This window comes from Eleutherodactylus coqui, chromosome 7 (assembly GCF_035609145.1).
Source record: "Eleutherodactylus coqui strain aEleCoq1 chromosome 7, aEleCoq1.hap1, whole genome shotgun sequence".
Classification (NCBI taxonomy): domain Eukaryota; kingdom Metazoa; phylum Chordata; class Amphibia; order Anura; family Eleutherodactylidae; genus Eleutherodactylus; species Eleutherodactylus coqui.
In genome coordinates this window covers 118,863,778-118,879,650 of record NC_089843.1, presented here as the reverse complement: position 1 = coordinate 118,879,650, position 15,873 = coordinate 118,863,778, and the positions used below count along the sequence as shown (strand labels likewise).

At 48.0% G+C, this 15,873-nt stretch overlaps 1 protein-coding gene across 1 annotated transcript in view; it reads left to right on the top strand.

The window, feature by feature from the left end:
- The first annotated feature begins 2,232 nt into the window (after positions 1–2,232).
- The window catches only part of FNIP2 (folliculin interacting protein 2), a 74,633-nt gene continuing 60,992 nt past the window's right edge, over positions 2,233–15,873 (top strand). Inside the window, exon 1 of the mRNA XM_066573584.1 lies at positions 2,233–2,423. Within this exon, the coding sequence (XP_066429681.1) occupies positions 2,338–2,423 (86 nt within the window). The 5' untranslated portion in view covers positions 2,233–2,337. The remainder of the gene's footprint in view (positions 2,424–15,873) is intronic.

Genomic DNA, 15,873 nt, shown 5'->3' with positions numbered 1-15,873 from the left:
GCGATGTGTTTTTAACATTAGGAAGCCCAATTGACTTTTGCGGAAAAAAATCGTGGCAAAATCACGCAAGAAGATCGCAAGCCGCAGCGATGTTTTTACTAGAAAAAGCAGCACTGATGCTCAAAAATCGCAGGTACAAAGACGCGATTTTATCGCGGTGATATCGCAATTGCTCATGTGAAACTACCCTAAAGCCGGCTGCATATGAACAGGTTGGATTCCCCATGCAGGAGCCTGCAGCGCAATCCGACCCTGTGCCCGGTCTGGCGTCCGCGCATACCTGTATTTCTCTGTACTGCGGATGTCTGGATCGCTCGCTGTCGGACATGCGCAGTACAGATTGTTTTTTTTAATCCTAGCAGCTCGGACAGCTTTTATTGACTTCTATGGAAGCCATCCGCGTGGAATCTGTGCAAAAATAAAACATGCTGCGATTTATTTTCTGCAAGCAGAAATCGCAACCGCTGTCTGCTCATGTGAGCAGATGTGCAAATGTTCTATTCATGCTAATGGATGCGGAATGCCGCGGATTGTCCGTGTGGGTGACGATTGCGGACTCCACAATCCAAATCCTGTCGTGTGCAGCCAGATCAAGTCCGCAGAAGAATTGGCACCAAAATCAATGCACATTTTGTTGAGGATTTCAGTTTGGATTTTTATGCAGATTTCACTCATGGAATTGCGATGAATGAAATCCGCTGTGAAAATCTGTCACTTTTTTGCGACAAATAGAGCATACTTTGGATTTCAGCATCTCTATTTTCTGCTGTGAGTGGTGTTTGTTAAAACCCTGTCCACTTACACTGAACTGTATGTTCTTGTGGAATCCCACAACATTTCTGCTGTTTGTGGACTGACCCTTGCCTTCAGCTCGGCACGCCACTAACATCAGTTGTCATGTTGTGACAATGCAGTAGCTCTCAGTGGACGGGATCTGTCTCCAGTACTTGTAAGTGATACTCCGTTGTCATCCTTCTACAGATGTGGCCAATAGTGTGGAAGCGTGACTTGGTCATATACAGCCTGCTGCGCTCTCTAGGAGATGAACAATATCCAGATGTATAAGGAGTAACACGTGGCACTGCATAATGAATAAAACGCTACCTTTATTATTTCCCTTGGAGGCTCCAATCTGGGGATATAGCCTAAGCGCTTCCCGAAAGGTATGCTTATTAATGGTGGACCATCTGAGGGGCGGTTCGCCTCACACTGCGGTTCGGGCTGCCTCTCTCTTCCTCCTAAAATGCCCCTTTCATCCACCTTTTGCATCTTCAATAGTGATTGATGTCTCCAGTAATGGCAGCTGAAGATGTCATGTGTTCCATCTACGGGGTGCCTAAGCCGCACCAAAAAAGCAGGCCAATTCAGTATGACTCCTGCTCCTCTGGCATTATGCACATGTAGATGAAATACTCCTGGAGACGTCAATTGGCAAGGAAGAGAGCCAGGACCACAATACAAGGTAAGGGCTTAGTCACACGGGCGCATCAGCGCATGCAGAAAAAATATGTATTTTTTATGCATGTTGCCAGGGGGCAGTTGGGAAATAATGACATCAATTGGGTCTTCTTGCGTTTTGTTTTTTCTTGAGCATTAGGCTAACTTCACATGGGCGAGTGCGATATGGGGCTGTGAATCACGGCTCGATATCCGGCTTGCCAACATGCCATTTTTCCGTGGATGCGAGTCGTTTTTATATCAAAACCGCCTTGCATCACTTCGGGGAAGTAGCAATCAACCGCGGCGGAGGATCACAGAGTTTCTCCCATGGAAACATTGCGTTGCATGCACCTAGCGCGTCTTGCAATGCTGCCACCAGCCCCATTGAAAACAATGGAACAATGAATATGGATGTCAAATAGACGTAAAAACACACACATGCATCAGAATTAGCCCAAAATTGCATATGCCCGTGTGAATGAGCCCTAAGCACGGGTACAGTTACCCTTCGTGCAATATCGAGCTACATCGGTAGCTTGTTCCAATCAGAGGACAATTACAGCGAATCCGATGTCAGTTGCAGGAAGGTGAGACGCGATCCCCTAGCGCTGCCCATAGCAAGGAGACTCCGCGATGACGTCATGCCCTGGGTGACATCACACCGCCGCACGTGTGGCGGGGGGGTCCCCCAGGATTAGTGGTGAAGAAGCCGCTTGGCCCCGCCCTCTCCTGTCTCCTCGCAGCTGGCCCCACCCCCGGTCACATGAGCCGTGGCTCCATGCAGGAGATAAAGCTCTTCTCCCACCATGGCGAGCAGCAGCGAGCGAAGGCGCTTACCGGACCCGGTAGTCGTGCTCGGCGGGCACCGGAGACCCTGCTAGATGTGCCGCCATCATCATGGCCCTTCTCCATAGGCTTTTCAGCAAGAGGAGCAGCTGTGCCCCCGTACCCAGCAGAGGTGCCAAGGAGGGCGCCGCTTTCAGGTGATTACCCCGCCGCATAGACATGATGGTGGCACTAGGGCATCTCTAGGGTTGTGTGAGGAGGCTGGCACTGCAGGATGCCCCATCCTCTCTGATGTGATGGAGATTCTCCTGCCTTGTAAGGAGGCACAATGGTGGGAGCACTTGGTCACCCGGATTGGAGTTGATGTAGTGCAGAGCTGGATGCAATGCATGCTGGTGTCAGACTGCCCCTTTAAGGGAGCTTTCACACGACACGGAATATTCTGCAACAGTGTTGCAAAATACGCTGTTCCTTAATTCTGCGCTGCTAATTGCAGATTTTGATGCAGGATTTTGCCACTTTCAATTCTGCACCAAAATCTGCATATTTGCAGTTCGGATTTGGGGGCTGAATACTTTGCAGGATGGCAGATTCCACATGCTGCGGAAAGTCTGTGGATGTGACCCGTGCTGAAAGGTGAGAATCCGCACCATAAATTGACTAACTGCAGGTGTAAAAGCCCCACGGGGCAATTTCTGCTGCGGATCGTCTCCTGCGCACTGCTGGCCATGTGAGATCTGCATCACTTCTACAGCATCAGAACGTGCCCCCCAACTCCGGTCCACAGGGCACCCTGACAGATCATGTCTTCAGGATGTCTAATAGTAAGAATACTTGAGGCAGAAACCATGACTTGGGGTGCCTTGAGGACTGGAGTTGGGGTGACCTGGTGCCAAGGTTAACTATGGAGCGTGCCAACTGCTGCCACTTCACTCTTTGCTATATAAATGGGAAATCTGCACCAAATTCCATGACCATTCACAGCATGAGGCCGGCTTCACACGGGCTACAAAATCGCATGTATGTGGGGCTGCGCAGCTTTTATCACGAGTAGCAGTAACGTGCTGCTACATTTCCCCCCCCCCCCAAGAAAAAAGACACTACAAAATCGTGTGTGCATCGCAGCGCTGCCGCTGCGGCCTTTGCTGCAGATGTTAGCACTGCAAAACCAATGTGGTCCATGTGAACATAGCCTTAGACTAGTTCCACATGGGCGATCGCAATTTTTCCACGAGGAAACCGCGGCCGGATCGCATTTTATTTTCACTAAATCACCGCTGTCTCTTGCGATTCTTCTTGTGCGTTTTTAATCGCCTGATTTTTGCCGCAATATTTCTTAGTGATGGTCAAGAGAACTTTCTAATGTTGAAAATCACACCGCAAGTTTGTTGCATTGCGATGCGCTAAAAAAATAGGCACCATAGGGAAACATGAAAGATAAAAATTAATAAAGATGGAGCATGCCGCATTTTTTTTTTCTCTTAAAGGGGTTGTCCCGCGGCAGCAAGTGGGGTTATACACTTCTGTATGGCCATATTAATGCACTTTGTAATATACATTGTGCATTAATTATGAGCCATACAGAAGTTATAAGAAGATTTTCACTTACCTGCTCCGTTGCTGGCGTCCTCGTCTCCATGGAGCCGACTAATTTTCGCCGTCTAATGGCCAAATTAGCCGCGCTTGGGCAGTCCGGGTCGTCTTCTTATCTCAATGGGGCTCCGTGTAGCTCCGTGTAGCTCTGCCCCGTCACGTGCCGATTCCAGCCAATCAGGAGGCTGGAATCGGCAATGGACCGCACAGAAGCCCTGCGGTCCACCGAGGGAGAAGATGCCGGCGGCCATCTTCAGCCGGTAAGTAAGAAGTCACCGGAGCGCGGGGATTCAGGTAAGCGCTGTGAGGATTTTTCTTTAGGTCCCTGCATCGGGGTTGTCTCGCGCCGAACGAGGGGGGGGTTGAAAAAAAAAAAACCCCGTTTCGGCGCGGGACAACCCCTTTAACATCACATCAGTGGGAACATCACAGATGGGAAGGAAACCATTGTAAATCACTGGTTTCGTAATCTGCTTTTTTTTTACTGGCTCTCACGTCACGTGAAAACTGCACGATTTTTCTCTCCCATGTGAAACCACCCTTATGGCTCATTTGCACAACCGTGATTTCGGCACATATTACTGCCGTGTGATACGCAGTGAATGGAGTCCATAAAGTACATGGACTTTCATTGATCTATTCACATTAGCATGTAAACCCCAGGTGTAGGTACGCGAGAAAAAGATTGCAGCGTGAGCCCTATACGGGCAGCGTATGCAACACTGTCCATACGCAGTGCATTGTATATGGGCGGCCATTCGTACGCAACCCCCGCTATGAAGCAGAGCTGGGAATTTAAAAAGACAGTCACACCGCGCATGACCGTATGCGTGAGATACGTGGCCATGTGCGGTACGAACTCTGCCGGCTCACACAGACTGGTAAAACTCTGCAGGAGTCCCCCATACAGTTGTGTGAATGAGCCCTTGGGGCGTGTTCACATAGCAGAATCACACGCTGATTTTTCAGCATGGACTCCCATCTCCAAAACAGCAACATATATTTGTTGCATATCTTGCAGTGGATCCGCAAGTGGATTTAGCCCTGTCAGAGGACAGGATCCATGCGCAGAATATTTTGACGTGGATCAGTGCGAAGAGGTGAAGTCACTACTGTTAGGCTGGGTTCACACTGGGCAGACTTGCAGCGTAAATTCCGTCCGGAATTTCGCTGCAGCAAGTCCGCCTGCAGCTGCTAATCCCGGAGTTAGCCAGCCATGTGGACGAGATTTCTCAGAAATCTTGTCCACACGGGACGGCGAATCCGCCACAGCAAAGCCGGCACGACAGGTTTTAAAGCAGCGGATTCTTGGCGGAAATCTCGTGGTTTTTCGCTGCAGCCAAACTGTGAGATTTCCACCCTGAATCTGCCCAGTGTGAACCCAGCCTTAGGGTGGTTTCACACGGGCGATACAATAGCACGATTTTCACACAGTGGGAGAGTGTGAAAAGGCAGAATTCTGAAACCAATGATTTTCAGTGATTTCCTTCACATTTGTGACGTTTTCACTGATGTGATGTTGGGGGGGGGAATTCAGCATGCTCTAGATTTCCGCGATGTGCTATATACAATATTTTTACTTTTATCTCCCATGTCAAGTCTATGGAGCCTCCTTTTTACCACATTGCAAAGCACAAACTTGCGGTTTTAATGCAATGCGGTTTTAACTTTAGAAAGTCTTATTGACTTTTGTGCAAGAAAAAAAAAAACGGGGCAAAAATCGCAAGTTGTAGCAATGGATTTTGAGGAAAAGCAGTGCTGCCGCTTAAAAATCGCTGGGAAAAAAGCTGCAATTTTGCGGCGATCTTTCTCATGGCGATATTGTGATTGTCTGCGACAAACTACCCTTAGGGTGCCTTCAGACTTGGTATTGCGATATCGCTGCGTTTTTTTTTAACACGAATGTCAATAGGACTTTTTTAATGTCAAAAGCGCATTGCACAAAAATTGCAAAGCGCAAACTTGCGCCGAGTGGTGAGTCAGGTGTACAACCCCTAAAGAGTATCGCCTATCTGTTCTAACTACGAAGTGGCATGGCAGGGGGCGTAAACTGAAGGCCAAAAACTCCACATAAGGCCAGTTTCATATGTGCATTTGAACCTCCTTAGAGGTTCTGCCACAGATCCAGCTCAAAATACTGGAAGAAAGTCCTGCGCTGAAGCGCTTCTATCCTCAAGCCGAGCAGCTGAGCAGAAACTGAACGGACCCCATTATAGCCAATGGGGTCAGTTTGGTGCTGATTAGAGATGAGCGAGCGTACTCGGAAAAGCACTACTCGCTCGAGTAATTTGCTTTATCCGAGTATCGCAAATGCTGCCCATAGCATGCCATGACAAAATGCGATTTCCTTTACACGAGCGGAAATAGATTGTGATTTTCCGCTTGCGGAGGAGAAATCGCAGCATGCTCCATGTCTGTGCGGATTCAACACGGATGGCTTCCATTGAAGTCAATGGAAGCAGTCTGATTCGCGGTCCTTCCGCAATAACATATCGGAAAGGTCGTGGCTTGCGAGTCATCGCTAGGCGATAACACGGTAAAAGCGGAGATTATAAAAAAAAAAAGCTGTACTGCACATCTGCAGTACAGATAGACTTCAGGACAGGTATGCATAGATGCCGGCCGGGCACAGGGTTGGATTCCACATGCAGAATCCGACCCGCTCGTGTGCAGGGGGCCTGAAGGTATGATTCCTCGGAAATGCTACAGATTTTCCACAGCAGAAAATCTTCACCAATTGGTGCAGATCCCCTCCCACCCCCTCTTATCAGAAAAGGTACGCTGATACGCAGCATAAACTGGCATGCCGTGGACTTAAAATCCGCATAGTAAAAATTACTGAGTGGGCTGAAATATGAAGAAACGCAATTGTTTTTTGGGGTTTTGTGTTTCATGGTGCAGTGAAAAAGGATATGTTGCATTTATTCTGTGGGTCAGTAAAACAATAGAAATGCAATTTTAATAGCGTTTTCTATGCTTTACTAATTGTAAAAAAAAACCCTTAAAATGCGCGTTTTCTCTGTTGCTATATTCTGAAACCTACAATTTCTCTGTTTTTCTACTGATTGAGCTGTATGGGGCTTGTGTTTTTGGAAAGCAACCTGTAGCTTATATTGGTACCGCTTTTGGGTGGATATGACATTTGATCAGACTTTTTGTCGCTTTTTTTTTTTTTTTGGTTCCTGTACGCCTTACAGACGTATTGACAGATTGCAGTAGCCTGTTACTTCCTGTAAACAGGCTGCTGCAGCAAATGGCAGATTTCCTTGATCGGACAATGAGCTGTATCATTGGCTGCAGCAGCCTGTTTATGGGAACTCGCCGGCTGCGGCAGTGTGTAAACAGCATATCACAGCAGAGATGCAGAGCCAGTTGTGGAGGATGAGTGGCGTGTGGGAAGTGGACAGTATAATCCGGTTTATGATTTTTTTTAAATTTTTTTTTTACACCCAGTGGACCAGATTTTAAAGATAAATCATCTATGGAAACCCCTTTAAGCCTTGCCTAATTTCTGAAATACGTGGCAAACCCGAGAGCCTTCAATAGGCCCCAGACTGCCATGGCAATTCATTTGCACCCATGATCATGTCACAAGAGGGTGTAAGGGGCTCCCTGCCTCCGGTCTACTGCTTTGACACCACTGCCAGCATTGATAGCAGCATCTAAGCAGTCGGAGATATCATCAGAGGCCCTTATAAGGAAAAGGGTTTCCAAACTGAACAATGTATCCAATCCTAATACACACTTTCTGAAGGAGTTTATATGTTAACCACTGGGTGACGCTGTTGTGTTGGGTTTACTAATTATATTGCTTAGTACTTGTAAAGCATGGCGACTAGCAACCAAAGACCTTCACAGTAATCTCAGATTAACAGGAAAAATGGTGCATATCAAATGGGGTATTTCGTGATATACAGACTGAAAACAATGACCAGGGCAATGATTGGTATAGTAATGTGCTAAAGGGGTTCTCTGGGGATAGAGAAACGTGCCCTATATATGACTAAACCAAGTAAAATCCAGTCTTCATTAAGCCCCATTTACATGGGACGACTGTCAGGCAAACGATGCCTGACCCTCCCCCCAGCATGTACTCGCTCCCGTGCTTTTGCATAGGAGTGAGTATCGTTGGTTCACAGTGGGGCGTCTGCAGGAGATTTCTCTCCTTCCGGTATCCCACCCCTCTCCATTGACATAATGTAGCGGCTGTTCAGTACTGAACGGCTGCTGTTTACACTGAGCGATCAGCGTTCAGAATTTTAAACTGCATAAAATCCTGAATGGTGATGAGTGTAAATAAGTGTGTAAGTCAATGGAGAGGGGCGGGGGAGCGCGAGGAGTGAAATCTCCCGCAGCTGCGAGCCAACGATACTCGCTTCTGTGCAAAAGCACAGGAGCGAGTACATGCAGGGACGAGTGTCGGGCATCGTTTGCCCAACAGTCGTCCCGTGTATTAAATGGAGCTTGAGACTGTCTATATACAAATGTATTTCTTCATGCACACGGAGCCTGTATGGAGAACAGTTGTACAGCACTCCACCACATGCATGAGCCATAGTGATCGGAACTGAACTTGTAGTATGTTGTTAAGTTGGAGCGCACTATTTCTAACGGCAAGTATTATTTTCACACTCCCTTTAGGCCCAAAGCACGCGGATGGATTTTTGCTGTGGAATTGGCGGCCAGACGCCCATCGCAAATTACATCAATAGCATGCAATGTAAAATAATTTTCCGCTCGTGGAGGCCGGCTGTCCATGGGCGATGCAGTATCCTGCCGCCCGTGCGAATTGCCTGCCGCGAGCAGAGAATCGCAATGATTCTCCACTCGTGGACAGGTGCCAGCGCTTTCCATAGCAATGCTATGGGAAGCGTCGGCTGGCGTGATTCGCCGGCGGTTTACCGCCGGCGAATAAACTGCCGTGGACAGGGTGGTCCTGCCAGCTTTGGGTAGAAATTGACATTGTTTCAATTAGTGATACTTTTGCTCATCGTCACATAACTCCATTAGTCATTTTGCATACAGCTTGTGTGCCCTTGAGCCTTGAAAGGGTATTTCAGTAACAGTAAGTAAACCCCTTTCCACAGGATAGGGGACAACCAGTTGATCGATGGGAGGTCCAAAAACAGGGCTCTGAAGCATCCTTGCATGAATGAAGTGGTAGTCTCATATGCGCCTTTCCACTCTATTCATTTTAATGGGACGGCGAAAGATAGAAGAGTTCAAGCGCTCGGCTCTCTCTGATGCTGCCATTCTTTTCATTGACTGTTGAAAGTTGCTGAGTGCTCGAATTCTGTTCTCTTCAGTAGTCCCTTCGAAATGAGTGGAGTGGCAGTGCGCATGTGTAACCCCCTCTCAATTCATGCGAGGACACTGTGGAGCACTGTTTTGGGATAGGTGGGGTTCCTAGCAGTCCGAATGAATGGGGCTTGGTATGTAATACCAGCCAAGGGCACTGCACAATGTACAGCAGTATCTGCTTTCAGCACAAAGACCGTTGCGTACACACAGTGACCGCCCAGGTGGAACAGCTGATGGGCAGGGATCAAGTGTGGACGAGCCTTGAAGATCTGCTGTGGATGAGCTACCCTGAGGATAGGTGATCAGTGGCAAAAAGTGGGACAATCCCTTTAGGCCTCTCACACGGGCGGCAGCGATATGGCTGCGAGAAAAGCGCAGCTGTGTTTTCTTGCGGCGATATTGCAACTTTGTAGCACTCTGCCTGAATTTTCGCAGGGAAGCTCTGGCTGCATTAACAAAAAAAACCTAATACATTACCTAACGGGCGCTGTCCGCTCCGCCGCCTTTCTCCTCCGGCAGTTCCGCAGCACTTGTTTGTAGTCTTCAGCCAGTGCTTTCTGGTCAGGGGGTTCAAAAATCCCACCTCCAGGAAGCGCTGGCTGGATTGGTTCATCGAGCACTGCAGTGATTGGTACTCGAGCGCTGCAGCTCAGCCAATCAGAGGCAGTGCTTCCTGGAGGCAGGATTTAGGCTGCCTGTCCAGGGGCGTTGCAGAGATCTGCCACGGGATACCGTCGCCCAGAAGCAGGAGCCGGCAGACGGATCTCCGCTTTTTAGTCTATCTGACAGATAGGCTGACCGCAGAGAATTGCAGCAAATCGCAGCATGCCGTGATTTGCCATCTCCGAGCGGAGAATCGCAATGATTCTCCGCTCGTGGACAGGGGAAGCGCTCTCCATAACAATGCTATGGAGAGCTTTCACTGTGTTTCCGCGGCAATAATCTGGCCGCAGGGGAGCGCAATTCAAACCTGCCCGTGGACAGGCAGCCAAAGGCAGGTGGATTCTCTATTATTGCATGCTCAATAGACAGACAGGAGAAAGACCATTTCCTCCAAATCGTACAGTGAACATCTGTTAGGTCTGTCAATGTTCTATACACAGTAGTACTCTACGTGCTCTAAAACACCTTCACTTGGCCAAGTGATGTTTGCAAACACTGATGGGTTGTGTTTGGGATCAAAACAAGTATGGCCCAATTATTACGAAGTGCAATGTGCATTATTGGCTCATACCTCTGTACTTGATCTAAAAGGAGTCTGTTCATAGAGCCAGCAGAGAGTAATGTCTCAGCTGGTGGTTGAGGTCCCTTGTATGGCCCATTTTGGACAGTTGTAGACATCCAAATGTCTCACTGAGTCTCCCTTTCTATGGGACCTCTACTAGCATAGTGAATAGGTATATCTATGGAAGATAAGAGCTGGATCATTGTACATACTGGACTTCTGTATCGGGGTTTATTAACATAGATTGCCAATGAACCCCACAACTTTTTTTTTTTTTTTTTTCTCCTCGTGATCTGGCAGTAAGGACTTTTATAGTTCAAACCAGAAGTTAGGCACTTGTACAAAAGTTTTTTTTGGTCTCTTGGGAACACTGCTCCTGTGGAAGGCTATATGCGAAGCAGATCAATTAAGGAGATGCAAGAAGCCTTGGACAAGTGCAAAACCACCTGCTAAACGTTGTATTCAGAGCTGGCATCAAACTGGGTCTGTTTCAAACATGGAGAAACCAAGACCGCTGTCGGTGACATTCAGCGGCGGACTTCAGATGGCCCTGAAAAATAACTTGTAGACAGTCCCAGCAGGTTGGTGGGTCGTGATCGTCGTGTCGGTGAGCACTGAAATCCCTGAGCCTGAAACCGTATCAAATAACTAAGAGCGTAAATTATTGAATGTGGTTGTTGAATGAGGTACTGGCCACCATGTTCCCCAGACTTGTCCATGTCACAAACACATGAGCTGCAGGCATGTTGTGACTTGGGATCCTATACGTCATGACTGGAGATGAGCGAGCATACTCGTTAAGGCGATTTACTTGAGAGCATCGCCTTTTTCGAGTACCCGCTGGCTCGACCCTGAAGATTCGGGGGGGCGGTGGAGGGGAGCGGTGTGGAGAGTGAGAGAGAGCTCTCGCTCTCTCTCTCTCCCGATCCCCTCCGCCCCCCCCCCGATTCTTCAGGGATGAGCCAGCAGGTACTCTAAAAAAGGCGATGCTCTCTCGAATAAATCGCCTTAACGAGTATGCTCTCTCATCTCTAGTCATGACACCTGAATAATAAACACACAAAACACATCATTTGGATTATAAAAGGCTGTGATTTATAATTAACCCTTTCCAATCCACTGTCTGACGTCTGAAGACATTCTGATTGAAGGCAGTGCAGCTCCTGCCGGACGTCTTGCGACATCGGGTATTCTTACTGGATACTACTGTCCGCTCTGTTGTCGGGGGGGGCCTCTCCAGCATGTCCCATACTGCAGTACTGGCTCTAGCCAGCAGATGGTGTCATTGTATAATGGTAGAAAGAGAAAACCCCCTAGGAAACCCTGAATCCAAAATTGGATTCCAAAGAGTTAAAGGGCTCCCCAACTTTGATTGGTATTCAGTAAACGCATATAAAACCTTTCCAGATACAGTCCTACAGACTCAATGCTGCCAAGTCCAAAACTATTTCAATAGTTTAATTCAATGTCCACCCACATGAAGCAGGAGACCTCCCGCAACGACATTAGCGATGACATGCCAACTTCCAACACTGCAGCTTTCTCAATTATAGTTTGAAGAGTGACACTAAATATTTCTAATGCTACTTCTGATACACCCAAAGGCTCCTGCACATTTGTGTTTTTTCTTGCGCCTTTTTTACCTTTTTTTTTTGCTTTATTTACTTTTACATGAAAAAAAAGACTTTCTAATGTTAAAGAATTGTGATTTTCGTGCGATGCGTTTTAAACAATAGAAAGTACTATTGACTTTCGCATTAAATGCAGCAACATCTTGTGAATGTCAATTGCTGATGGAACTGCTTCCATTGACTTCAATGGAAGCCATCCGTGCAAAATTTGGGAAAAATAGAGCATGCTGGTTTTTTTTTTTTTTTTTTTTAACACACCCTTCCTCCACGAGCGGAAACCGCAATTGGTTTCTGTTCGTGTGCAGGAAGAATCCCTTTTGGGCAGTATTTGCTGTGGAATCTGGAGGCGGACGCCTGCTCCGGATTCCGCAATGTAAAGCCGCCCGCGTGCAGGCAGCCTTAGGCCCAATGTGCACAGGTGGAATTTAATTCATCTGCAGTTCAAGCTGCCCATAGATAATCATGGGCACCCACATGTGGATCTGATTTGTGGACCTTTTGGTCCGGAAAACGAATCGCAGCACGCCACGTTTTTCTGCAGGTCTTGCACGGGCAGCTTCCATTGAAGTCAATAGAAGCCGTCCAATCCGCGGCACACCCATAGCTGACACTGCAGACAGGCCGCGGATCCCGCAGGAAAGCTGGAGATTTTTAAAATAAAACTCCACTGCATCGTGAAGGAGATGGAAGACCCACACAGCCACGCAGAGGATCCGGTGGGGTAAGTAATGTCCTCGCGGGCAAGGTGGGATTCCGCTGCGGGCTCCCGCCTGTGGACATGAGGCCTTACTCTGAAAAGCAAACTTGAGGGAAGATTGTTAGCTAATATCTTTAATGAGCAGGCCCAGACGCCTTACTTTTGTAGCTGGTAGGCCGGGCTCACACAACTGTATTGCTATACGCTGCATAAAAATTGCAATGTTTTACTGGCTTGGGAACTGTGTATTGCTGTGGGGTTCTTTGGTTGTTTTCTCTGTGCACATATGCCCGTACGTGTGCAGTGTATTTTACACAGTCTGGCACGGGCTTCCTGACGCTACTTATAGTATGCAAAGTTTTTCATAACCTAACTGTACGACCAACCCTGACGGACAAGATTATTTATGGGTAATCCATTTCCCATGACCGCATCAGTGAAAGACCGCCTCCCATCCAGACCGGAAATTGGAACCTCCCACATCTCTTTAACCCCTTCCCGCTCCTGGACGTACCTGGTACGTCATGGTAGCGGGATACTTCCCGCAACATGACGTACCTGGTACGTCATGCCATTAAAGTGTCGCCGCGGTGACAATCGCGGCGACACAGCAGCGATCCTGGCTGATATCGTCGGCAGACAAGTGAGGCATCCGGGCTGGGGACCAATCAGAGCGGTCCCTCCCCCACGATCGCTGTGATTGGTCAGGGAAAAACTCCCTGACCAATCACAGCGCAGCAGCGGACTTCGCGCTGTTTACAGTAGGGGCTCCATGTGCAAGCACCGCAGTGTGTTTCCGGTGCTTGTACAGAGAGCACCTACTGTGTTTTTTTCTGAATATAAGTGCGATTAGAGTGTAGATTAGGCAGGGAGTGAGTGTAGTGGAGTGTAGTGGAGTGGAGTTAGTCATCAGTGTGGTGTAGTGGAGTGAGTGTTAGTGATCAGTGTGGTGTAGTGTAGTGAGTGTAGTGAGTGATTGATCAGGCAGTGTAGTGTAGTGAGTGTAGTGAGTGATTGATCAGGCAGTGTAGTGTAGTGAGTGTAGTGAGGGATTGATCAGGCAGTGTAGTGTAGTGAGTGTAGTGAGTGATTGATCAGGCAGTGTAGTGTAGTGAGTGTAGTGAGTGATTGATCAGGCAGTGTAGTGTAGCAGAGTGGAGTGAGTGATCAGAAGTGTAGTGTAGTGAGTGAGGGATCTGTAGTGTGTGATCAGAAGTGTAGTGAGTGAGCTGTAGCGTGCGATCAGCAGTGTAGTGTAGCGCAGCGTGTAGTCAGTGTATCCCTTGGTGTGTGTAAAAAAAAAAAAAAAAAAAAGTTCCTGTTGTTCCCATTTCGTTACCTGTCCCGTCACCCGTTATTAGTTAGTGTAGCGTTTAGTTAGTCCGTCTAGTGTGTAATGTGTCGTTAGTCCGTGTTGTGTCAGTGTATTCGTCTGTGTAAAAAAAAAAAAACCAAAAAAACAAAAAAAGTTCCTGTTGTTCCCATTTCGTTACCTGTCCCGTCACCCGTCATTAGTTAGTGTAGCGTGTCGTTAGTCCGTGTAGTGTGTCGTTAGTCCGTGTTGTGTCAGTGTATTCGTCTGTGTAAAAAAAAAAAAAAAAAAAAAAAAGACAAAAAAAAAACACTTACGTGAATACACCACATAAGTTTCCGCGTTCTTTCCGACCCCCGTCCCGTGGTCACCCCATCCCGCAGTGTCCCATCTAATAAAACTTTTTCCCCGTGTGCCCCATTTTATATAAATATGGCCCGCAGGAGGTACACTTCAGAGGAACTGTATGCAATCATTGCATCAGACTCGGACTCAGGTAGTGGTGATGACGACCCCACTTTTTTGGCATTCTCCGACTCCTCATCCTCATCCTCATCCAGCGAGTCTGAGCTCCCTGCACCCCCGAGAAGGCGTCCAAGGACCGCCACTGACCCCAATGCATCAGATGCTCACTGGAGTACCCCGGAAGATTACAGACCCCAGATCCCTGATTTTATTGGGAACCCAGGGATTCAATTTGATCCGGAAGGGCTCAGAGGGAAGGACTTCTTCAAGTTTTTTTTTTCAGAAGAGTTCATTGCCCACATTGTTACCCAGACTAATTTGTACGCCCAGAATTTTATTCAACAAAATCCCACCTCCAGCTATGCCAGACCCGATAAGTGGACCCCTGTGGATGCACCAGAGATACAAAAATTTTGGGGGCTTATACTAACCATGGGGCTAATAAAGAAGCCAACAATCAGGGCGTACTGGTCTACCGATATTTTGTACCACACCCCAATGTTCCGCATGGCGATGTCGAGGACGCGCTTTGAGTGTATTTTAAAATTTCTGCACTACAATGACAACCAGCTGTGCCCCCCCCAGCGATCACCCCAATTACGATCGGTTGTATAAGATCAGGCCCGTAATAGACCATTTTAACGCCAAGTTTGCCCAGGCGTATGCCCCACAGATAAACATTGCAGTAGACGAGTCCCTGGTACACTTCAAGGGGAGGCTAAAATTCCGCCAGTACCTGCCCAGTAAGCGGGCACGGTATGGTGTGAAGTTGTACAAGCTGTGCGAAAGTACATCAGGGTACACCCACAAGTTCCGTATTTACGAGGGGAAGGACACTAAAATTGAGCCCCCAGAATGCCCCCCCCCCGTGCTGGGAGTAACAGGGAAAATAGTGTGGGAACTGGTGCACCCACTATTAGACCAGGGTTACCATCTGTACCTGGATAACTTTTATACCAGTGTCCCCCTGTTTCAGTGCCTCGCTTCCAGAGGAACAGTGGCATGTGGCACTGTTCGGAAAAATCAAAAAAGCCTCCCTAAGACGCTGCTTGGGCAACTGCTCAGAAGGGGTGAGAGCCGGGCCCAATGCAGCGACAATGTATTGTGCGTTAAATATAAGGACAAGAGGGATGTCCTTATGTTGACGACAATACACGGCCACAGCAGTACCCCCTGCCCAGTACGAGGTACCAGTGCAGAGACCCCCAAACCAGACTGCGTCCTCGACTATAATAAGTACATGGGAGGGGTCGATCTATCAGACCAGGTACTGGAGCCCTATAGAGCCATGCGGAAAACACGGGTGTGGTACAAAAAACTGGCCGTGCACCTCGTACAGATGGCACTGTATAATGCCTACGTGCTGTTCCGAGGTGCAGGCCACAGGGGGACATTCCTTGAATTTCAAGAGGAAGTTATCAAG